Raw genomic sequence first — 26,833 nt, 5'->3', positions numbered from 1 at the left:
TACTGTGCAGTACATTTTCATCAACATCCCTAACCTTTACAATATTTTGGAATATTTGATTTTTCATAAAACACACTTAACTACAAAATTAAAAAAACAGTAAACATAAAAGAATACCAAATAAAAGGCAACTGGTTCCTCAGATTATTTAATTAAATTCAATTTACAGAGGCTTACAGAGTACAATCGGCCTTCCCGAAAAGTTGAGCGTGAGAACCTGCATCTCTCTCACGGACATTTATTTCTTTTTAAGCAGTGGTTCCTAAAAACTGTGGTACCTGTTCCACTGGTGGTCCCCAAAACATCCAGGGGTAGTACACCAGATTACCTCAGAAAATATGCACAATGCATAAAACTAATATGGATTAGATCTAGAAAGTATAAAGTTTTCATCTTTTTTTTCCCATAATTTTAGATTTGTTCATGCTCAATGCCATAGAACAATAGATCCAAGTGAAAATCCATAATTCCTTATGGTTTGTGCATTAGAATAAAAACTGAAGTAGCTGAATAATTAACCTGGGTTTCAAAGTGCAAGCACTCCTGTTATTTCATATTTAATCTCAAGTTTTCTGATATGTCTCAGCACACTTTTCTGAATATAAACAATAATCAATAATCTCCCATAATTGCAAAAGTGAGAAAAGCACGAACATTACCGAACTATACAGTAAGTAGTACTTGGAAACTATATTTGTGAACCACAGTTTTAAAGAATAAAAAAAGGATTTTCTGCGGTACCTATACGGACAAAAAGCACGCGCGGATTCTGCGCTCCAATACACACATACATATACACACACACACAATCACACATTCGGAGGTAGAGTGAACATGTTCGATGCACGCTGTTGACACAAATAACAAGTATAACGTACCGCGCAGGTGGGAGAGGGGTAGTGCTGTAGTCAATACCGCAAGTCCGAGTCCCAGATCAGATTTCTATTTTTTTTTTTTTGTTGCATAATTTAAAATAAAACAAATGCTACACACATGGAATGCATGAATGATATAGTATAATAATGCATGCATTTTATTTGATCTATTTTTTAAATATAATATTAATTAAAAGTTTCTAATAAACATTGACTGAAGCAATGGACTGGAGTATAGTTCCCAAACCCTACTGGCAGGTGACATTCAGGATGCGCGAGAGTAGCGCAGAAGGGCTGCAGCGCGCGGAGGAGGAGGGGGTGGTGGGTAAAGACGCGGCGGGGTGTCTTGGTGCCTCAGGCGGTGCCCCGGGGCCGCAAAAGGGGTCCCCATATGCCCAGAGATGCGCTGCTGCCGGCGGCATGTGCAGAGCAGTGGCACTGCTTATCGATCGAGCTACAAGTTCCACGAGAACACACACGAGCACACAGGACCGCGCACGATTATGATCATGGACTACTTAAAAATTATTTTGATTATTCTTGTTATTAGTGATATTGATAGCAAAAGTGCGCGAAATCAAGTTGATCGCCAACATCAGAATTGACGTTATGGTTTGTACAGTATGCATGGTTTGTATTTAACTTTATTGTACTTTATATATGCATGAGATACATTTTATTATATTCTCATTTAGCTTGCATTGTGTTGTTCTTTTAGTGTATAAACGTTTATATAATAATAATCATTTTTTGAGGGGAGCGCTTTTCTCCTAAAAGCGTTTTGAGTGAGAGTGTAGAATTGCTCAGCTCAGTAATTGTTGATAATTATGTAAAAGAAAGTAAATGCAACAAAAAATGACGTTTATTCAAATATCACTACGAGAAAAAGATAAGAAAAGTGGCCTATAGCTTTTGAGGAATTTGTTTATAAAAAAGTAAATTCTTAATCTTCACACATAGAAGTGATGCAATCAGACACTTCAGGTCACTTTAGTCTATTTCAAACTGTGCAAACGTGAAAATCAGGCGTTGTAAAGGCACGCGCTGTAAGAGTTTCAGACAGCACGCGCTTAGGGGGGACAAAAAGGGGCGTGTCTGCTCAGTTCAGTCGGGTCAGCGGTGTAAATGTTTTCTCCCTAGCACATTCTCCTTTTTTCACGCGAAACTAAAGCTTGTATAAGCCGCGTGCAGGTGCAGAAACCTGTGCCCTGACTCCGCCCCGCGCTCTCAGGCCTGTCCGGGAGCGCCGCAGATGCGCGCGGATGTTCTAATGTGATTCTCCTTCAATTTGCTAAGTGCAACCCCCCAAAGTGCAAACGAGTTTAGCGTTATGTTTAGCTTGCAAATTCGTCCTCTCCCCGCGCGCGCTCTCTCACTCCCTCTCCCTCTATTTTTGTTAATAAATAATGAATGCAATAAAAACCTGGAGATCAATTGCGAGCTGAGGAATCATAAAGGAGCATAAAGGCGCGCGGGCTGTGCTGATTTGGACATTTTTGGTGCAAGCACTGTGCATAAGATTAGCGTGCATGCAGGTAGGTGATCCTGTCCCTATACCTTAACATGCACAGACGCACGCATGAACGCATGCACGCACATCTCATACCGAGCTGGCACATAGACGTTACTGCATTGAAAACAAGGAACATATAAATCAAAAACACATATTAAGTCATTTGCGGCAGTCGCAAATTAGGTTTAAATTGAATATAACTGAATTACCAAATGTGTACACTGTGTTTTGGATGTTAGATAACTCACACTTACATACTTCAATGTTTGTTTGTTGTTTTTTTAGTTGTTGTATGTTGAAAATGTAATTCAGATAAAGTGAAGTGTGCTAATGCGTGATCTCTACACTCTAAGAAATATAAGTACAGATTTGTACTTAAAAGAGTACAAAGCTTGTCGCTGGGGCTGTACCTTATATTGAGGCACAAAAAAGTACCTTTCAGTGAAAGTCATTTTTTGTACCCATGGTTTTTGTGGCAGTTAAGATCATAAAGATTATAAACGTTATCATCAACTAAATATGGCTCAAAAACTTGATGATCCAAAATTGTCTGGCTTTCAAATAAAAAATGTGCTATTTAAATATATATTGTTCATTAGTACAGTGATGCAGAATACTGAATGTACCTTTTGGCTGCAGGTTAAATGGTACAAATTTGTACTTATTGCTGTTAGAAATTACTTTGTACTTCAGAGGGAACAAATCTGACCCTGTAAAGACCAATATTGTACCTTTGAGGGTACAATTATAAAGAGTGTACCTTCGAGTACAAAAAAGTACTCATATCGTACCTCTGTTTTTTAGAGTGTAGCACCATAAAGCTTTTTTTAAATATTCCTCTATTGCCAAGTGTTTGGCATCCTAACAGAACCCTATATTTAAACAGTCAGATATAACATCATACACAATCTGTTTTACTCTGAAAAAGCTTTTTTTTCCTCCAACTAAAGATTGGTGTTTGAGTGTTGATGGTTCTACGTTATACAGTTCTACAGTTTGAGTGTAGATTGTAGAATAAAAAGGGAACATAATCTCTCTCTTTATCTATATAGATTTAATATTTTATATATAGATCTATTTAAACGTTTGATTTAACACTGATGATGGGGGAACGTCTAGTTGTGTGAGTTTTTCTGTGTTAATTATCTCAGTCGCTTGTGTGTCAGTGGAGGACTAGCAAAGTAAGAATTTTTGAATAAAGAAGAAAATTTTGAATATTCAGAGCCTTTTTGCTCTACACATCTACTGCTCCTCACGTTGGGGTTCTACACTTTTCTACAATTTAACTGTTTATTCAAAGTAAAAACTATTCATATATAATTTAAAGGTGAACTTCTAAAGGGCACAGTCACGTGAAAGCAGATAAGTACTGTATCTTCTTTAGTTATCAAGCATTTAAAAATGTGTGATTGTCAGATGGATCTGGACTATTATGGAAGTTAAATCACATAAATGTTTCTTAAGCGGCCTACCAAACCCTGGTAGAAATGTTTAACGTTTGACAGTGTGGAATGTAGAATGAAAGGGGAGCACAATCTATACTTTATTAAATTGCTAAAACCTAAGACTTTGAACTGTGATTGATCTTTCAAAATCAAGACATAATTGAATAAACGTTTAAATGATGGGTGGTTAGAGAGAAAAGGAAAAAAAGAGAGAGAGAAAGAGAGAGAAAGGGTGAGTTTTGCAGGAATGACTCTCAGCCATATGGCGGTGGGACGGTGGATGATGTTTAAATCGGACTATAAAAGTGAGGATGGGACGTGCGGGCGCGCGAAGGTGAGCTGTAAAACGGGGATACGCACGCACGCACGCACGCGCGCGAGCGCACAAACAGCACGGCTTCAAGTTCACAACGTTACAGATCTGATTCAAAACTCTATCTCTCTCTCTTTCTCTCTCCCTCTTTTTCTCTCTCTCTCTCTCTCTGCTGATTAGATGTCCGCGTTGGATTGATCGCGCGCGACGCGAAACCCAATAAAGCTGCGCGTGGATGCTGAAGGTTGTGGTGAGGAAGAGGAGGGGCGCGTTAAAAGGTTAATTACAGAAAGCAGCCCAGAAACGGCCATCTGGATGGGCTCCCTCTGCCTCGCGCGCGCGCTCGCGCTCGCTCACACACACACACTTACACACAGGTGTGTGTTTTCCTCACTTTGTGGGGTATTGCCGCTAACACCTAAATTCAATGCCTAATTTTAATCTCAATCTAAATCTTGATCAAACCAAAAAACAGAAACAAGAATCAACATTTTTTTTAGTTTTTCCTCTTTTAATGTTTTGGTGATTTTTTTAAATAATTAATTTTCTACATCTCTACAGACTTTTTCCCCTCCGGATTGATTTTTTTTTTCTTAAATCCTTAATGTATGTATGTTAAATGTTCCATGGCTCGGTCCGGTTGGGCTCACATTTTGTGCGGTATTCGGTTTTTGTTTTCTGATTTTCTATTTTTTTTAGAACACTGTGAGCATCGCCACAACACATCCCTCTGCATTTCTTCTTCTTATCTCTGCATGCATCACGCGCTGCACTTCACACTCCATTCTAAAGAGGCCACACCGTCCTATCATCCCACCACACAGAGGTCAAGATATATAAAAAAGCGAGACACGTTTAAATACTGTTATCTCAAATGCAAAATATAGAAAAGACGCAGTTCTAAACACGACCTTTTAAATGGGTAGATCTACACTTACAGACGGGTAATCTTACATCCCAGGGACTAAAACTGAACTGAACAGTTTGAATGAATTAAAATATGATCTCTTCTTTAGGACTATACTGCGATTGTGTCAGAAATGTACATGTATAATAAACAGGCTGTCAGAAATGCTGCAAAATGTATTGGAACAAAATAACAAACGTCTTTAAGCTGTTATTGATTTATTTATTGATCAATGGAGATTGACTGAATGATTTGTCCACCTCTTGTAAAGTAGACAGTAGACATTTTACACAAACATGCATGTTTTTTGAGACAAATGGCTTTATTTTCTATCATAGCACTAAAATAAGATATAATAAATGGCTGCACTTTTCCTGACAGTATTCCATTATTCAACGCACGTTTAATTCTGATGTATGTTCGTGTTTTAATGTTTAGAAATGTTGATGTTTTACTCTAAGTTGAAATGGATGAAGGGTATGATTAGTTAAAATGTTTATGGATCATATATTTTTTAAGTGTTTTTTTTTTTTTGCATTTTTAAAGGTTTTATATTCAGATAAAATGAAAACATGAAAAAAGGCACCGGCCCTTCTTTAGCTCCTCTCGCTCGCTCGCGCGCGCTGACATTGCTGGAGGAGCATGGGAGCACTAATGCATCCGTCATAATAACAAGCTAGGAATAACATCTCGACACCTCGGGGGAGACCGAAGTGATTTACCGCACGCGCGGATTTATTTAAATACACCAAAACACGCACAGTCCAAACGATGTGGAAACATCTCACATGTCACAGGTGTAGCGCGGTCAGCGTTTACCTGCGCCTCAAACACAAACAAAAAAACACTACAGCGCACCTTGCACTGAAATCATTACTCTTAAATGTAATAGTGATAGAGTGAGCATCACCTGACCTCTATGTCCACCTGAAGAGACCATTCTAACACTGAGGGAATTTTAAGTGTCTTTGAGGAAACTGGTCCCAGTCCAGCAGGACATTATCTTCTGTAATGTGGAAAAACAGTGCAAATACTGTCAAAACAAAACCTGACTTTGAAAGATGTATGTGTTTTAGACCGCTTTTAATTAGTACTGAACCTATTCTTATCATTAACTTATCATTTAGATCAATCAAGTATGATTGACTATGTGTCGTTCTTCCAGTCATCTATGTGCAGGCAATATGCATATGCATGTGTGTGTAATTGTGTGTTTTTCAGGTAGGTAGATATTTATGTTTTCTATTTTTAAGGTGTTAATGCTGTATGTTAAATGTATTTTAATCCTAAAACCTGTTCTTGACTTTGAGAGTGAATGCAAACAAATTCTATTAGTAAAAACTAAAAGTAAAAAACTAATCTATGGCTGATTTGAGGGATGTCCACCACTAATATATATATATCCATTGCTCTTGAACTTTATCTTGAAATCTTTATTTTTAATTCTGTTTCTAGTTTAAAATATTGTCAACAGTCTTTATCTTATTATTGTCAATGTATATGTATTGTGTTGCTCATTTTATCAGTAGCTTGTGTGTCAGTGGAGGACTAGCAAAGGAAAATTTGATTGTACAGTGTAACTTTCTTTTACTGTTTAAAAAAACTGCTGAGGACACAGAGGACACAGTCCCGTGAAAGCAGATAACTACTGTACCTTCTTTAGTTTTCAAGCAGCTAAAAAGTGTGATCGTCAGCATGATCTGGACAAGTAAAACCTCCTTACGTTCTTTGAGTTGAGTTTTTTTCCAGTCTTAAGTGAGGCATGGACACAGCCCGTACTTTTCTTGTATTTTTTTGTCTAAAACTGCAGGTGGCCGCGAGAAACTAGCGTGTAAACCGGTTAGTACACTCTAAAAAACAGAGGTACGATATGAGTACTTTTTTGTACTCGAAGGTACACTCTTTATAATTGTACTCTCAAAGGTACAATATTGGTCTTTACAGGGTCAGATTTGTTCCCTCTGAAGTACAAAGTCATTTCTAACAGCAATAAGTACAAATATGTACCATTTAACCAGCCAAAGGGTACATTCAGTATTCTGCATCACTGTACTAATGAACAATATATATTTAAATTGCACATTTTTTATTTGAAAGCCAGACAATTTTGTATCATCAAGTTCTTGACACATATTCAGTTGATGATAATGTTTATAATCTTTATAATCTTTACTGGCACAAAAACCATGGGTACAAAAAAGGACTTTCACTGAAAGGTACTTTTTTGTGCCTCAATATAAGGTACAGCCCCAGCGACAAGCTTTGTACTCTTTTAAGTACAAATCTGTACTTACTTTTCTTAGAGTGTATTGTGCATGTCCATATACAGAACGCACTTGCATTTAGAATCTATTTTTATCTATATCAGGTAACCACGTACATCAAAGTTACTAGTTCAGAGTTTCTAAATGTCTGAACATTGCAACTTGTTCATTCACACACAGCACGAGCTCTTTTCAAATCTGCAGGCGTCTGAGAGGAACTTGCATGCATAAAAACCGGGGATTGTGCATGCCCACGTACAGAATGCACGTGCATTTTGATTCATTTAGTTCACCTATAACGTGCAACAAAGTTTAAAGAACATTAAAGATTCTAGTTCAGAGTTTTAAATTGTTTATATGCTGTTTAAAACTAGCGTAGAGCAAAACTTTGCAGCTGGTTCACACTCACAGCACGAGCTCTTTTTAAAACTGCAGGTGGCCGCGAGGACCTTGCATGGAAACCGGGGACTGTGCATGCTCGTGTACAGAATGCACGTGTTTTGTTGATTTTTTTTATTTTTTTATAACAGGTAACAACGTAAAACAAAGTCTCTAGTAGGAGTTTCTACATGTTAAAATGCGATAGCGTATACTAGCAAAACTTTGCTGCTACAGTTCAAACACAGCAGGAGCTCTTTTTAAAACTGCAGGCGTCCGAGAGGAATTTGCATGTATGAAAACCAGGTATTGTGCATACCCATATACAGAATGCACATGTTTTGTTTAGTTGATTTTTTCATTTATAAGAGGTAACAACGTGAATCAAAGTTTGAAGCTTGCAGTTTCTACAAGTTTAAATGCGATACTTGCGTCGAGCAAAACTTTAAAGCACGAGCTCTTTTTAAAACTGCAAGCAGTCGAGTCTCGAGGAAGTTGCGTGAAAGCCGGGTATTAGAATGCAAGTGCATTTGATTTATAACAGGTAACAACGTAAATCAAAGCTTGTAGTTTGGAGTTTCTACATGTTTAAAAGCTTGTGCGATACTAGCAAAACTTTGCAGATAAAGTGCGAACACAGCACGAGCTCTTTTTTTAACTGCAGGCAGTCGAGTCGCGAGGAAGTTACATGGAAACCGGGTATTATGATTTATAACATGTAACAACGTAAATCAACGTTTCTAGTTTGGAGTTTCTACATGTTTAAACGCTTGTGCGATACGAGCGTATACTAGCAAAACTTTGCAGCTTTAAGTTCCAACACGAGCACGAGCTCTTTTTAAAACTGCAGTTTGATTCATAACATTTAACAACGTAAATCAAAGTTTCTAGTATGGAGTTTATAAATGTGTGTAATGGCGATGCTACAGCGTGGAGCAAAACTTTTCAGCTGGCATCTGACCCATAACACAGCGCGAGCTCTTTTTAAAACTTTCCCTGAATGCAGTAAATGGTTGAGCGTGTAACGTTACGTGCGCACGGACAAGTTGCGTGCGCCCGGTAAAAAAACAACAACACCAAGAAAAAAACAACAAAACAAAACAAACAAACAAACAAAAACACTTGCCTGGCGTTCGTGCAGTCGTTGTACAGCGCCTCGAAGTCTTTCCTGCTGATGAGTTTGCAGCGGTTCACGCCGGGCTGGATGGCGCCGAGTCCCCGCAGGATCCGGACCTGCTCCACCGTGCACACCACCGGGCATATATCCAGCCGCTTCAGCTTGGTGTAGACGGTGTGCAGCCCGCCGACCAGGTGCTTCAGGAAGAGGTCGAATACCTGCGGCAGGCAGATCAGCTCCTGACCGTCCACCGTGAACGAGGCCACCTTGACCCCGTGGACCTCCACCATCTTGCACTCGTTGTTGCCGCCGCCGCCCGCGCTGCCGTTACTGCCGCCGCCTCCCCCGCCGCCGCCGCCGCTGATGAAGGAGTTGATCATGCTGCTCGTGAGGCACGGAGACTCGGCCGGACTGGAGTACAGCGGGTCGGGACGGAACAGGCTGCCCGCGCCGGGGGTGGAAGTCGGCGAAAGCACCGGCGGAGTCGCGGACACGGCCATGCCTCTCTCGCGAAGTTTCTTTTTTTCTCGGATTTTTTTATTTATTTCTTACGGATTTTTTTTTCGGACCGCTGCTGATGCTTCTGATGCTGCTTCTACGCGCGCGCGCTCTCTCTTCACACCGCCGTTCGCATGCGACCGCGCTCGAGCCTTGTTACAGTGCACCGGGCAACGGGGCTAACGTTACCTACTTACTACTACCTTCCTCGCGCGAGAGAGAGAGATGGTTACAATGAGGCGCGCGGCGCTCGGCTCAGCGCTCCAACTTGACCAGCCCACCTCGGAGCGGAGTGGCACCGCGCTCAGCCAATCAGAAGCCGCGGCAGAGCACGCCTCGCCCTCCTATTGGCGCACAGCGCGTGAGAGCCGGGAGCGCTGTTAATAATAATAATATTATTATTCATCGCGTAGACACGCAGAAGTTTCAGCAGCTGTATCGCTTCAACTTTTACAAAAGTGTACAGAAAAAAGCGGTATAAACTCCATTCTATAGTGTTTACACACGATAAAAATAAAGCGCATTTTCGCACTACAGAACTCAAGACAAATGCTGCTATAATAATAATAATAAAAGGGGTGGTACAAAAAAAAAAACAGAGTAAGAAATATAAAACTAAAGAAGATGCTAACTGAGGCTTCAAAACTTAACTATACCTTATAAGATATTTATAAGAATAAGAAATGCTATAACCTCAGATAAGTATCTCACCTACACAGTGGTCAAAGAATATATACAAAGAATATTGGGCAATGTAAACCCCTTTTATCTACCTGCAAATCCAGAATGATACAGCTTCTTATCTTATTTACATATTATTTTAAAAAAATTGGGTTATGTTCTTATGTAGGAGACTGGATACAGGATGGGCTGATGGGAAGTTATTATTTGACACAAACGTTTTTGGTTTATTTGACCTTTTTTCTTTCTTTCTTTCTTTCTTTCTTTCTTTCTTTCTTTCTTTATTTAGTTGTTTGCCTTTTTAATACTATGTATTTTTAAGGCCTGCTACTTTATTACTAGCTCCTGGTGTATGGTTCTTGGTTATGCATTCATACTGAGTGTACTTATATTGTAAATAAACAGTGTATATAAAAGGTTTTTTTTTATTGGATTTTGTTCTTAATATAGGGGACTGGATACAGAATGGGTTGATGTGAAGTTAATGGGTGAAGGAGATATTAGGCACAGGTTAAGGAAAACGTTTTAGTTGGTTTAGTCTTTTCCTTCTTTCTTTCTTTTTTGTTTGTTTGGTTGGTTGTTTGTTTGCCGTTTTTATTACTATGTATTTTTAAGGCCTGTTACTTTATTACTGGCTCTTGATGTATGGTTCTTAGTTATGCATTCCTACTAAGCAAGTTTGAGTGTACTTATATAGTAAATAAGATATTTCATTACTGTCATGCAAAACATCTCTATTTTTCTGTTCTTCACTTTTTGTCAGTAAATCATGGTAGTGGTTTATTACACTGGGTAACGATTTCCTCATAAATAATAGAAGATAGAACAAACTAACAAACTAACAGACAGACAGACAGACACTGGATAACAATTTCCTGATTTATGATAGAACATCAAGAACTAATAAAGTAACAGACCGAAGTAAAAGATATTGAGAAGGCAAGCAAACAAACAAACAAACTAACTAACTAAAAGAAAGAAAGAAGGAAAAGTGCATAGGTTAAGAAAATATCAAATCACACACTCAAAAGGTCTATACAAGGAAGGATATATGGATGGCTGAATGTTCTTAATATAGGAGGATGGGATGATGGGAAGTGAATAGACGGAGTAGATATATGGCACTTGTTAAGGAAACGTTTTTGGTTTAATTTGCCCTCTTTTCCTTCTTTCCTTCTTTTTGTTTGTTTGTTTTTTTTACTTTTTACTTTGGCCTGTTACTTTACTACTTATTACAGGATAAATTTACAGCATGCAACGTTATTAATGCTTCAATAGTAACAATTTATCAAGTATTTTACTACTGTCATGCAAATCATCTCCGTTTTTGCTGTTTTTTTATCTTTTGACAATTTCCTGAAGGATAATAAAATAAAATTATTTTTAGATTTTACAGACTTTCACTGAATGGTTTGAGTTTTAAATTATATGGCAATATATTTTATATCTGACAACCTAATATATGTACAAACATTATATTTGCATAAGAGTTCCCAAAGAGAAGTAAATTTTTATATATATTTACAGTAACAGTGATATAACTGAATCAAACATAATCATTCATATTCAGCTCACACAACTCAACATCTGAGTAACGTTTTAACTGCTAAAATTAATAATATGAAATCTTACCTGATGATCCACTTAACCTGAGATCTTTCAGCAACAGAGGAAACTCTGGAAAACTTGTACTGGAGTTTCTGCTCTCCAGTCTAAAAGAAAATCAGAAGATACTGGTTATAAAACCACTTTTTTATTATATGCCCAATATTACTGTGACTTACTTCAACTTCAACTACTGGATAATTCAACAGCTGATCACAATCAGAATCACTGTGATACTTTCACTTATTTTCATCTCTTTAGATTATTATAGATATTATATTTTATTCTGATTAAAAGAAGACCTGAATATTAGTAATTAATAGCTACAGACGGCCAGCCAGGCGGTCCTACATGGAATTTTTACAAAAATGTATTGATTTTGCTGCAGGTTTAGCTGTATGCAGAGACAAAACAATTATTATTATTATTGAAAATGGCTGATTATTTATTAAAAGATTAATTCACGTCAATTCTAGACTCTAAAGTTGTTTTTATTCTAAATGTAAAAGCACCTATGCATTACTGTAATCATACTCTGGATTTAAGCAATCTCAGTTCTTTACCTTATTTAATTTAAGCTACATATTTGTCTTAATATTCATACATCACCCAGATATTCTATAAACAAAACAATTAATAACGGCATTAATCGGACCCAAAATAACTAAATAAATCAACTGACTGTTTAGAAAACACCTTTCGGTCTACTTTAGACTGGAGCTGTGTGATATGATGATAAATATCGTGAGGACGATATTGTGAAAAGTGTCTATCGTGCTACTTACCTTCTATCGTCTCTATCGTTTCTACAGTAATTTCATCAATTATTCATGCAAATATATAAAGTAGGCTATGATGAAATGTATTGTGGCGTGGTCACTAGGGGTGGGCGATATGGCCCTAAAATAATATCACGATATTTCATGGTATTATCGTGATTAACGATACTCTTGACGACATGACGAAATACTGAATTTAAAAAATGTTTTCAAGAATACACTACTGCACCAAAATAAATATTAAATTTTCTTATTGCATATGATATGATATGGCACACCCCTAACTGAGATATTAAAAAATACAAGAAATTTATCAGATTTGTAACAGAAGTCAATGATCCAGAATGTCATGGCACTAATACTGCGCTCTACATATATCCTGTATTAAATAAGAAAATGAATGATACTGGACAGAATCTGTTTCTAGTAGATACATAATGGAAATGAGAACAATTTTTCTTTTGCTAAAAACAGCATCCTGATGTGATAATTAGGGTTGGATGATATGGCACTATATTTTAGGGTAAAATATCGTTCACGATATAAAAAAAATTGGCGATATTATCGTATACGATATGATATGGCACACCCCTAGTGGTCACTTTGGATATGAGTGATAATAAAGTAATCTTCCCAAAAAAAGCTGCAGAAAAATGTGTTTTGGGGAGGGGGGGTGGGGTTAGTGCACTATAGGCGTTATTTTTTTCCTCTTACATTACTTTTACTATTATTCTTTAAGTACTTTTTAAACACTTTTACTTAAAGAGTAAAAAGCTTGAGTTGATATTTTTACACATTCTACAGAAGTATTTTATTAAACTCTAGTATCTATACTCTATTCTACCTACAGAGTAACAGATGGAGATACTTTTTACTCCATTGGTGATTCTGAGATGATATAGATACTCACAATATATTTCACAAGACAATTCTCTACGATACTTCATAGCATCTTTTACTGTTACTGAAGAGAATAAAATACTCCTTAATAATCAAATACCAGGAAGTATGGATTTATTGGTGTTAGTTTTTACAGAATTTAACAATCAATATTCTTTACAAAGATTCTACTTGCAGTTTTTCTCAGTCGATTTGGTACTTTTCTCAGATCAGAATTGAAGTCAATCTCCACATCTCCGTGTCACTTGTGCACATCATAATTGCATTTTTCATTGTGTTTCACATTTTGCAAATGTCTTTGTCATTATTGCTAATGTTCTTGTGCAATTTTCAGCTGTTTTTAGCATTATCCATTGCTTATGTCGTGCTCATCAAAATGTGTTGTACTGAATATCTATGCAATTGTCTTTCCCTCCAAAACATTTAGGCTTTAGTCAAGTCAAGTCAAGTAGTTTTATTGTCAGTACTGCATATGTACAGGACATACAGAGAATTGAAATTACGTTACTCTCTTCCCAATTTTACAGCAAGTACAGATAATGGATAATAAAGGAGAATGGGAGACACTATGAGTACAATACAGCAGGGACACAAATAGACATACATGAGACAGAAACAAGGTGCAGTAGTGTGGGGGAGAAATAGATATATAAATATAAGTAAAAAAAAAAAGAAATAGATATATAATCTAAAAGAGTGGGAGATATTATATGTACAATACAATAAGACACAATAAACATACGTAAGACGGAAGACAATAGTGCAAGATTGATGGTGATAAAGGCTGCTGGCCCGTGGTCATTGCCTCGGTCATTACATCCAAAAGTGCTGAACAGGTTATCATAATCTCTCAGACATATTTTATACATTTCTATAAAACTTTGTTGGTAAAGTTGGTAAAATCCTGGTCTTATATTGGCGGAAGCTGGTCGCCGGGTGCAGCCAAATATTGGAAGAACAACAGAGTCTTCCATCGTTCAAAAGCATCGCAAGGGATGATATTCAGTGTAACGTGAATGCAAACATGCCGCCCAACAGAGAGGAGAGTCAGAAAGCATAAAAAAGAAAGCACTATAATTCCTTAAGTTGTTTTCTCAGGTTGTTTTGAATGTTTACAGTAAGTTTCTAATTTTGTAGTTTTTTCTTTGTGTTTTGTACAGAGTGCTGAAAAACAGTTGTCTGTCTTTCCTGAATTTCTTTCAGATTTTTTGTCAACAAAATGCAGTGCAAACAATACAGTAAAAGAATATTACTCAAAATGTTTGATTAGAGTCCAATTTCTTGCTGTCAGTCTCCCACATACAGTCATGATTGCAGTTTTTCTCAGTCCATTTGGTTCATTTCTCAGATCAGAACTGAAGTTCTCAAAACTGTTAAGTCAATCTCCACATCTCCGTGTCACTTGTGCACATCATAATTGAATTTCTCATTGTGTTTCTCATTTTGCAAATGTCTTTTTCATTATTGATTATGTCATTATTGGTCTTGTACAATTTTTAGCTGTTTTTTGCATTATCCATTGCTTATGTCGTGCTCATCAAAATGTGTTGCACTGAATATCTATGCTTTATCTCTCTCTCTCTCTATATATATATATATATATATATATATCTAGGCTTTAGGTCATTGCCTCTTTTTGTTTGTTTGTTTGTCCTCGCAATCCTTTGTACTTTGGCCTGTTACTTTACTACTTATTACAGGATAAATTACAGCATGCAACGATATTAATGCTTTAATAGTAACAATGTATCAAGTATTTTACTACTGTCATGCAAATCATCTCCGTTTTTGCTGTTTTTTTTATAAAATTATTTTTAAATTTTACAGACTTTCACTGAATGGTTTGAGTTTTAAATTATATGGCAAGATATTTTATATCTGACAACCTAATATATGTACAAACATTATATTTGCATAAGACTTCCCAAAGAGAAGTAACTTTTTAGATATATTTACTGTAAAACATATGATATCACTGAATCAAACACAATCATTCATAATTAGCTCACACAACTCAACATCTGAGTAACGTTTTAACTGCTAAAATTAATAATATGAAATCTTACCTGATAATTCACTTAACCTGAGATCTTTCAGCAACAGAGGAAACTCTGGAAAACATGTACTGGAGTTTCTGCTCTCCAGTCTAAAAGAAAATCAGAAGATACTGGTTATAAAACCAATAACTGGTTATAAAACCACCAACAGAGAAAAGAGTCAGAATGCATAAAAAAGAAACCTTAAGTTGTTTTCTCAGGTAGTTTTGAATGTTTACAGTAAGTTTCTAATTTTGTAGTTTTTTCTTTGTGTTTTGTACAGAGTGCTGAAAAACAGTTGTCTGTCTTTCCTGAATTTCTTTCAGATTTTTTGTCAACAAAATGCAGTGCAAACAATACAGTAAAGAATATTACTCAAAATGTTTGATTACAGTCCAATTTCTTGCTGTCAGTCTCCCACATACAGTCACGATTAACTATGTTTTGTGTAAGTTTTTTGTGTATTTTGTGTGTAACACTAGGGGTGGGCGATATGACTTTAAAATAATATCACGATATTTCAGGGTATTTTTGCGATAACGATATACTTGGCGATATATTAAACCAGAAAAATAAATAATTAATTTCAGGAATATAGTATAAGAGTATAACAGCATAATCATAATGTGGCAAAATAAATAATATAGCATAAAATAATATAATGCAGCAAATAATATTGGAGAAAAGTTAGTGCATGCAGATTGCCTTGTTCAGAGGCAAAGACACAGACTAGGCTTTCTGATGGCACTGACAGACTGACTGAAATTAATATTTGCTTTTGAAGCAAAAACAAAGAATTGTGAGGTAGTTACGAGCTTTTGCAGGTATTTCATTGAGTTTTGCTGTTTGCACTGTTTTGAGAAATGCACTTGTTGTGATGCCAATGTAAATCTTGATGTGAAAAATTAACCAAATCGACTGTTAAAAAAACTGTTAAAATGTTATAATCTAAGTTTGCTTACTTTTTTTTTGTTTTAACACAGTAGCTTGTGGCTTCACTGCAAAAAAAAAACATCTGTAAAAAGAAATAAGAAAATACATGTCAATTGAGACGTATATGTTTATATTGAGCGAAGAAATCTTAAATCTTAAAATAAATTCAATTACAAAGGCAAACATCATTAAAGTAAGACTTAAATCAAGCAATGCGTGGCATACATTTACGTGTACATTGCAAGAAAATAAATAAATATTTTTTTTAATTTTTTTCCCTTTTAATGAGATTATTTTGCTTATTTTAGGAATAACCATCTTAACCAGTCTTATATTGGATTGTCACCTTATTTTAGGTAATTTATACTCAAAATAAAGCACAAAAAGCCACGGCTTGAGTTATTCTGATTCTTGTGTCCAAATTTAGGCCAAAAAGAATTTCAACTCTTTAAGGAATACTAATAGGAAAAATTAGCCGACAGATTATTATTTTTTTTTGCTTATTATAAACATGTTAATCACAAATTACCTATATTTTGTGTAGTTTTGTCAAATAGATTATTTTTTTGCAGTGCATATGTTCATGTCTACAATGCAAAAAAAAATCTTGGAAATAAAATGATCTAATTTTTAACAATAAATCTTATTTATTTTTCCCTGATTTTTTTTTGTCTTACTAAGCCTTGTGTAAGCATAATATTATTTTGCTTATTTTAGAAATAATGATCTCACTCAGGATATTCACCTTATTTGAGGTATTTTAAACTGAAAATAAGCACAAAAAGTCAAGTTATTCTGGTTCTTGTTTCTACATTTAAGGTAAGATAAGCTCATTTTTACCTCACTCATTTTGAGACTTAAGATTGAGTTTATTTTGAGAAATCTTATTTAAAAATGCTTACTCCAGTGGCAGATTTTATTTTTTTTTGCATAATACATCTTAATGTTATATATACATATATACATATATACATATATATATATATATATATATATATATATATATATATATATATATATATATATTGTATAGTGTATTTTTGGCAGTGTATTTTGTACACAGTAAAAACTGAAGTAAAGTAAATGAGAGGTGTGTTTGTGTGAGGGGATGTGATGTTAGCCAGTGAGCTTATACTGCAGGTAATGTTTAGCTAGTTATGCTAAGCAGGTTACCTGCTGCCTGGAACTCACCTGAACCCGGTTTCCGCTGTTTATCGGTGGATGTTGGAGCTGCTGGAGCTGAATGTGTTTCCGGGGTTGAGGGCTGTGATTTATCTCCTCTTAAAAATGATTATTTATATCCATAGATATCTTAATTAACAGTTTAGTTAATGAACCTACCTGCAGCTCACCTGCTGAACCCTAACCTGCTAACTGCCAGGCTAACGGACGCACTGATTCACTGACCGACTCACTGATTCACTGACTGACTGACTACTGACTGACTGACTAAGTCACTGACCGACTCACTCACTCACTCACTGATTCACTGCCTAAGTCACTGACTGATTCACTGAATGACTGACTAAGTCACTGACCGACTCACTGACTCAGTCACTCACTCAATCACTCGCTACTTGACTTATTCCCTGAATAATTAACTGACTGATTCACTGAATAATTCACTGACCGACTCACTGACTCGGTCACTAACTCACTCACTCTCTCACTGATTCAGCGACTAATTTACTCACTAATTCACTGACCGACTCACTGACTCACTCACTGATTCACCGACTAATTCACTCACAGATTCACTGACTATTCACTGACCGACTCACTGACTCACTCACTGATTCACCGACTAATTCACTCACAGATTCACTGACCGACTCACTGACTCACTCACTGATTCACCGACTAATTCACTCACAGATTCACTGACTATTCACTGACCGACTCACTAACTCACTCACTCATTGATTCACTGACTAATTCGCTAAACGAGTCACTGACTCAGTCACTCACTCACTGATTCACCGACTAATTCACTTAAAGATTCACTGAATAATTCACTGACCGACTCACTGACTCACGCACTCACTGACTGATTCAGCGACTAATTCACTAACAGATTCATTGACTAAGCCACTGAATGATTCACTGACCAATTCGCTGAACGACTCACTGACTCAGTCACTCACTTACTGATTCACCGACTATTCACTGACCGACTCACTGACTCACTCACTCACTTACTGACTGACTGACTGATTCACTGAATAATTCACTGACTGACTCACTGACTCACTCACTCAGATTGACTGACTGACTGATTCACTGACTGATTCACTGATTCACCAATATTACACTTACACAATGCTTATCAACACAAATATTTTCATCAGAGAAAAATAAATAAGAGTTATTGTTAAAAATTAGATAATTTTATTTCCTAATATTTTAGTTTTTTTTTTTTTGCAGTGTAGACATATATAAATTTTTTTTAAAAATCAATTCGCCAAAATATAGTTAAAATGTGATGTATTTGTTTATATCAAGCAAAACAATATCTATCTATGGAGTAAGCTTATTTTTCTAATTATTGTTTTAATACTAACATTAATAATATTAATTGTCAAAATCAGTAAAGTAAGACTTAAATCAGACAAAAATCAATTTGTGCTTATTTAGATTTAAAATGACTATAAAATTAAAATATAAGTGAAAATTCAAAGTAAGACTGATTAAGATCATTATTCCTAAAATAAGCAACATGATCTTACACTTACACAATACTTAGTTACACAAAAATCATAGAAAAAAATAAGATATTACTTTTTTATTACTATTCTTATTTTTTTCCCTCTGATAAGAGAATAATGATCTTAAAAGTCTTGCTTTGAATTGTCACCTTATTTTAAGACATTTACCCCAGTTTATAGAATAAATATATTATTAGGATTAGCAGGGATGGTGGTTTAAGCACACTGCTACCATTAAACACAATATTTTATCCATATTCTTCTCCACTCAGAAACGCTTCTGCTTTCAGTTTAGAAACTAATTAATACAGACTGACTTTATTTTTACTCATTGTTGGAGTTTTGTTTGAAATGATATAAATTTTGGCTTTTTTGTGATAAAAGTGTAACTGCAAAAAGTTTGTAGGGCTAATACATACTGTACTACTATAACTGTATATAATATGACTATTAATAATAAATGAATATAAATCTCAGTATCAGAATTGGTGAAAATTTCCCAATATTGGCTGTGTACCTTCTTTACTGAGTCTTATATCATTATTATAATATTTGAGATCTAAGCCTTCAGTGTAGATCTAAACACCACTTAGTCACGCAAATGAGCAGCTTCCAAATGAGAATCTTTATACAATGAAAAAAAAAGTTGCTGTAAAATTAATACAGGAATCATGCTTAACCTTTGAGCTCCAGCAACTTCTCCAGGAAGATTAATATTGTAATGAGCGCCTAAATGCCATGCAAATTTCTGCCAGGAATCCGCTGAAATTAAAAAGCTAGGTGGCAATCTGGAAAATTAGACACATTTTTTACCTGCTTTCAATTGCACCTTATACCCCCATCATCTCCTATTTAATCTCAGTGACTGGCTGATTACTATACACCATCCTGCAGGAAAACATATGCACTGCCTTACCTGCCCACCCCCCTCACACTGCGCCCTACCCCCCCATACATACATAATACAACTCATTTACATTTAGTGTTATTTTTTATTGCAAAACTGAAATTAATATATATAAGTTGTTATCATATACAGCTCTGTTATACATGAAGAGAGCACTTCAGTTTCTGAATCAGTTTCTCTGATTTTGCTATTTATAGGTTTATTTTTGAGTAAAATGAACATTGTTGTTTTATTCTATAAACTACAGACAACATTTCTCCCAAATTCCAAATAGAAATATTCTCATTTAGAGCATTTATTTACAGAAAATGAGAAATGGCTGAAATAACAAAAAAGATGCAGAGCTTTCAGACCTCAAATAATGCAAAGAAAACAAAAAGTTCATATTCATAAAATTTTAAGAGTTCTGAAATAATCAATATTTGGTGGAATAACCCTGGTTTTAATCAGTTTTTTCATGCATCTTGGCATCATGTTCTCCTCCACCAGTCTTACACACTGCTTTTGGATAACTTTATGCTGCTTTACTCCTGGTGCAAAAATATCAAGCAGTTCAGTTTGGTGGTTTGATGGTTTGTGATCATCCATCTTCCTCTTGATTATATTCCAGAGGTTTTCAGTTTGGTAAAATCAAAGAAATTCATCATTTGTAATTGGTTCTTTCCTGTTAGATATTATTTTTTATTATCTTATAAGGACATACTGTACATCCTTATTACTGCAGCTCTTCTCCTGTCAGATTAACTCTAATTCTAATTCTTCTCTTCAGTTCTGCTGAAACTGAGACTCAGTTCTTAATCATGTTAATAATCTGAGCTAAAGGCTAAAGCTGCTGTTTCCATGTGGGTCAGCCAGACGTCTTCCTGTAGCAGTTTTTTTTCTCCAGTTTCTAAGAGTCTTTATTTGAAGGTGTAGAAACAGTACTCACCGCTCTCTGACTTCATCTGTAATTTCTCTAAAGAAAAGAAAGAACTTCTACTTTTAATAGTTACAGAATTCTCTGTATAGTTACAGAATTCTCTTTTTCTAGTTATTATGATGATGAAAGTGTGAATGTGCTGTAAGTCTGTAAGTGTGTAAAGTAACAGCAGTAACTCCATCTGTTACACCACTACAGCTTTACTACAGACTAAGAGTTTGAAGTTTGTCTGATAAACAGCAGCCCTACTAAAATGATTTTATTCAGTTTTTAGTTTATTTGCTTTCTCTAAAGGAAACAATTTTGTACACTGGAATTTGTACCATTCTAGTTATTTCCCTAAATGGACCTGAATGACCTGGGCGATAAGGGGCATAATTTACCCTGATAAATCACTTTTTACACCGTTATCCAGCTCAAAGTAGCTCCACACCTCCTTACTAGAATCCAAGAGGAGAGTCCTGATATTTAAAACCAGGCATTAATAACTTAAAAAGAAGCTTGTTAAAAAACCTCTGTTTACATCCCATAACACTTTAGCTTCAGCTCTGAGCGCCACTGCCATCACTGTACTGATAATAATATCATAGACATATATACATAGACTCTGCATCGTGTAGCAGCCGGCGCCTGAAGGCAGGCTATGTGAAGTCTATATATATTATATGTCTATGTTATTATCAGTACAGTAATGGCAGCATTTGGAGCTGAAGCTAGTAGCATTATGGGATGTAAACTGTGGTTTTTAATAAGCTTCTTCTGCACTTTTTAAGTTATTAATGCCTCGTTTTAAATGTCAGGGTCTCCTCTTGGATTCTAGTAAGGAGGTGTGGAGCTACTTTGAGCTGGATAACGGTGTAAAAAGTGATTTATCAGGGTAAATTATGCCCCGTATCTCCCAGTCTGAAGGGTGTTTGTTGGAGAAACTGTTAAAATTTCTGGATCTCTGAACGCTGTGGGAGAACGGAGGGGTGCTATTCATCAAAGATAAGAACTTTTTATCATGTTTTACTACAATAAAAGTCCATTTTACACATTAAAAGCAGGTAAAAGGTAAAAAAAGAAGGCAGGACCACATGACAAGGAGGCCAATAGGAAAGAGAAGATGTAGTGAGAAATGAATCATTCCTGTTTAAGGAAGGATGGAAAGTATGGATAGAAACTGCTGAGCGAACGGAACGAATGCTTGTCTGTGTTTTAACATTATTAGACCTTGCTGTTAGTTTTATTGTACTGTAAAATATTACACCAAGGTCAAGTACAGACCGGCATCTCGCCTTGATGTAATGAAATGTTTCTTTATTAATGTGCACCTCACACAAATCAATAACAACAATAAATTAGCAGTGATTGTAATTGAATGTTTTTCTAATTTTACTGTCAGTCGTGATAGATATTCATGCCCATTACAGCATTTTAAATTCATTACGCTTTTTACGTCGTTTTTTTTGCTCTGTGAAACGTTACATACATCAGCGCTCCGGCAATCCATTTGGGCTGTGACACGTGCCAAAAAGTCCTGCTGCACTGTTAATTTAAGCTAAAATATCGCCCTTTAATACTACTTAAGAATGGACAAGCTTGTTACTTGAGTATGCTGGTGTACTTAATTCCTTCGAGAGAGCCGCTGCAGATGATTTAATAACACTCCCGTTGCGTTTGCTGCTGCCAAATAAAGGGTGACTTGGCCTCGGAGTGAGAAGTACGGCTGTTGCAGCCGGCGCTCGCTGTCCATCAGCCGGAATTAGCCTGAGACACTGGGAGATGGAGGTTAGTCTCTTTAGCTAATGCTACACAAAACACATCACTTCATTTTTCATTTTACAGCTTTGGTCAGCTGCACATTACCAGGCTGAAGTGACTCAAATCAGATTTTTTGCTCATTGAGGCTCAGATCTGATTGTTTCATGGCTGTGTGAACGTGCCAAATTTGAGTCACTTTCATACGTGGACATGCAACATGAATGAGAACGGTCAAATCAAATCAGAATTAATTTGCTTTTTGCTTTTACGCATTAGCATTAGCATCAACGCCACGTGCTTCTCTCTCATACCCACACATGCATCTCTTGGTGCAGCTGTGCAGCCATAGCTGCAAAAAAAACAGCAAAAGCAAACAGCCTGGCCTTTTTTCACCTCCTGGACCTGAGCATGAACTTCAGAGCAGCTGTTTACTCTCCACTCCAGCAAAAGATGCTCCACCCTTTTATAAAGCTATGAGTCTCTCGTCTCTCTAATATGAGGGTTTTTGTTGTTGGTGAAGAAGGAGGCGTTTATACAGGTATCAATGTGCAGCATGTGAGACGTTTCAGGAACAGATTTGTTCACATTACACACAGATACAGATCACTTACATTTACAGTGAATGTGAACTGTCAAGATAGACATATCTGATCTGAGCAAAAAATCTATTTTGGGTGAAACGTGAAATAATAAACCAAACAGAGTGTCTCTTGCTCATCATTTTCTTTTCAGAACTAGGTGGGCTCTGACGGATTTGTCGGATTGCTATTTTAACGGTGCAGCTACCTGGACGTGTCCAACAAACTCTTCTCAGCAGAGGAAACTGAGCTGCTGGTTGACGCTGTGAAGGAGCTCCAGCAGCTCATTTACGGGAACAGCAATGTTATTTTATTTACTATTCTGTTTATTGTTGATGTAAAAGTTGCAGAAATAGCGATGAACGTCTGACTGTTGGCGTCTGTCTAGGTTGTATTCAGTCAGTGGAGCTCCTGTGTTTTCTGTTACCAAGATAAACAAGCAAAACTCCAGAAATGTACCTGAACACAACTCATTTCCAGAACACCACGCCCATCAGTGTAGATATATTCAGAAGATCTGCCACTATTTAAATCAGGCAGGAGAAAGTAGTGTAGGATAAGCCCCTTAATATTTTTAATTATCTGCACTGAAGAGTTCAAGTGGTCTTCTTCAAAACTTAAAAGTTTGACTAAAGCCCTAACTGGTGGGGATTAGTCTCTCAGGGGGGCGTCTTTTGAAAATATTTCAGTTTTCTACTTCTACTACTCAGTGATAAAACTCCTGCATCTGGACTGCAATTGAAAAAACAGGAGGACCATTGAGTTTTTTTCTTGGCTTTTTCTTGGTCACATGACATCATGGCTTTCAGTAGCTCCTCCATTTCCACTGGCTGTTGTGTTTTTATGTGGATCTCTGTGGAAACTGTGGCGTGCCCAAAGTGTAATTACTGCACGGCAGTGGACAAATAGCTATTTTATTAAAGGCGAGGAGACGAAACTCAGAGATGTGCGTCAGGACGGGACTAAAATTGCCGGAGGAGCACGGAGTTCAGAGAAAAACAGTAGATAATTCAGCCTGTAATTTTCGTCTGAGAAAAACAGGTACATGATTGTTCTGGAGGGGAATAAAATCACAGAGGATAAAAAAAACCATAAAAGAGAAAACTACCTCAGAAACCCCTGAGAAACTAATCTAATGAAACTAGAATTACATTTTAAGTTTTCTCAACTGAGAAAAAGAGCTCTCACGATCTTTTAAGATCTCTCAAGGTCTCTTTTCAAGGTCTCTCAAGGTGACCCGAACCCTCTGTCACAACAGAAATGAACCGACTCGCCACCAGTCATACAAAACCAGTCTATGAAATAAAACGTCAGCTCGCGTTATGGATAATAACATCAGCCATGCACGGCGAGTCCTGAGCGACTGCGGTTGAGTGCGGAGGGCTGTGTAAATGTGTTTATCGTCGCCGCTGCTGATATAAATTCGCAGATATCAGCTCTGAGAGTGTGTTTAAGCGCGGTTATGCTTTGATAAGTAATCTCGGATTTAATTTGCGTTTATGGCTAGATTTATAACAATAATTTCCTCATAGATGTTTCATTTGGAGTGTTTATGGGTTCCCTGACAGATGGTGTCATTGTGCATCGCTCTGCCACCGCTCACCTCTTCCCGACGGTGGCGACGGCGGCGGCGGCTGCCCTCGGAAAGAGAAGAGTTGATTGAGAAGAGAAATGAAGTGTGAAGTCTCCTTGAATTGCGCTTCAAAGTTTCGAATAAGTGCGGGGAAAAGCTCGTCTATAGCACTGGGGATTCGAGTGGGGATTGAAAGAGCGCCAGGCGATTGAACGCGGTGCTTCTTTTTTTTGTCTTTCAGTCTTTTAGGCTTTTCTACTTTTCGAGTCTTTTTTAAAATCGTATTTTACTCAATCATATTTTGCATATCAGATTTTGTTCTGTATAATGCTGGATACTTTTGTCTGCTAAAGCTACTAAAACATAACTTGATGCTTTAAACTTATACAGAAGCACCAAAAAAAAAAAACCTTGGGAGATCTATACTGTACCCAACCAGAAACCAGAGAAGTATAAGAACTATAGCGGCGACACAAAAACGCCAGACTTAAAAAAAAACCCTACAGCCGCACTAGAAATACTCTCCAAACACGAAGCCACGAGTGAGGGCTCTATCTCCGTGGCTTCTCAGAAGCTGGATCAAAGCCTCTGGAGCTGACAGAAGACTGTGTCTAAAGGTGTGGGCACTTGGAAGATAAAGACAGCTTGATTTTTACAGAAGCACTGCGGCGCTCGCCGCCTTGAAGCCGCTTTTAACGCCGGCCAGGGGAACGGCTTCTGAGTGCGGACGCTGATGGCACAGGATGAAAACTCTGTGCAGGACTGTTTCCCTGCATGTGTGCAGGTTTCTCTTTTCATTTCTTCCCTGAAAAAGGCGGCGTTTCCCCCCGAGAGCGAGCCGCTGACACCAGGACCCCCTCCGCCGCCAACGCCGAGCAAACTCTCCTGATAAAAGCATCCCTGGTGTGTTAGATATGAGAGAATGAGGCGGCGGGAGGAGGGGGGGCTCTCTTATTGTAAGCCATCTGTTTTGTTTGCCAATGTTGTTTTAAGTGTGGACAAGACAGGCTTTAAACAGCAGACTAAAGCAGATCAAATGTCACACGTCGGGTTTCACTTGAACCAATAAAAAAACAGCTTTCTGCAGACCGGTTTAATGTTTTAATAAAGGAGCTGTGATGTTATAGAGCGGTGTTTGTACTGTATATAAGTAAAAGTAGTAACAAAAAAAAAGTGTGGAGAACAGAAGACTACTACTCACTGAAAATAATATTTCATTAGCTCAGTTAAGTTATCATTTAGATTTGACTCTAAGTTGTATTTACTCTATTAACTAAGTTGTAAATATATAACATTTTAAGTTAATTCCACTTAACTGAGTCAAGGCTAGATTATAACTTGAATCAGGTAAGTTTATTCAACTTAACTGAGTTTTATTCACACAACAGTAGTTTTATTAACTCAACAGTTTTTCCCAAGTATTGTGGGCTTAAATAATTGATTTTATTGTATATCTTCTCTACTTGGCAGTAAACTACTCAATATGCAAAAACTATATAAATTAATGAAAGAAAAACTTCTTAAAACTTTGTAACAACATCACCATCAATGAGCAGGCAAAAGGGTCCTAAACTGTGAATCTAAAAGGAAGAGGACAAGGCAAAAAGGGGTAGTCAGAATACAAAAATTATGTTGGCCACAGGAAAAAAATGATAGGAAGGGCATGACAAAAGAGTAGTCAAAAAATATGCAAAAAGGAGTCTGTAACACAGAAAACCAATCAAAAGAAACGCTTAGTAGAAGAGCCATATAAACAGGGTGGTATTTATACAAGACAGACCAAGTGTGAGCAATCAGAAGCTTGGTGAGCGTGAACACCGTAGCCTCATGTGATCAAGGAGAGTCCAGTGAGTGAGCATGTGTAACAGAGTTGAAATCAACAGTTAATAAAATTTATGAGTTTTACAAAAATTGCTCCATTATTATAAAAAAAAGGGGTTAAACATGTAAAAATTATTTATATATATTTTTTTAAAAGTTAAAAATATTTTTGGGAGCTTTTTCTTTTCTTGCTATAATGTCCCTGCAGGCTGTGTCCCTCTGCTTCTGCCGTACCTCCATCAGACGAGTGAAAGCTCTGAGATGGACGGTGTGTAGATGCTGCTTTAATTTTCCCTCTTTAATATTCACATATTTATATGTCCTAAATCTGTTTTAAGTATGT

At 36.7% G+C, this 26,833-nt stretch overlaps 1 protein-coding gene and 1 long non-coding RNA gene across 3 annotated transcripts in view; one reads left to right on the top strand and one right to left on the bottom strand.

Annotated features, from left to right (window-relative positions):
• dacha (dachshund a) overlaps positions 1-9,567 on the bottom strand; it is a 259,029-nt gene extending 249,462 nt beyond the window's left edge. For both annotated transcript variants that reach the window (XM_049466752.1, XM_049466753.1), the window contains exon 1: positions 8,822-9,567. In XM_049466752.1, coding sequence (XP_049322709.1) covers positions 8,822-9,312 — 491 coding nt within the window. In that variant the 5' untranslated portion in view covers positions 9,313-9,567. The remainder of the gene's footprint in view (positions 1-8,821) is intronic.
• LOC125782504 (uncharacterized) overlaps positions 1-23,098 on the top strand; it is a 123,260-nt gene extending 100,162 nt beyond the window's left edge. The window contains exon 2 of the long non-coding RNA XR_007425211.1: positions 23,019-23,098. This is a non-coding gene — a long non-coding RNA (uncharacterized LOC125782504). The remainder of the gene's footprint in view (positions 1-23,018) is intronic.
• The last annotated feature ends 3,735 nt before the right edge of the window (positions 23,099-26,833 follow it).

This window comes from Astyanax mexicanus, chromosome 17 (assembly GCF_023375975.1).
Source record: "Astyanax mexicanus isolate ESR-SI-001 chromosome 17, AstMex3_surface, whole genome shotgun sequence".
NCBI classification, from domain to species: Eukaryota; Metazoa; Chordata; class Actinopteri; order Characiformes; family Acestrorhamphidae; genus Astyanax; species Astyanax mexicanus.
Note: the sequence above shows the minus strand (reverse complement) of the source record. Positions and strands in the feature narration are given on the sequence as shown.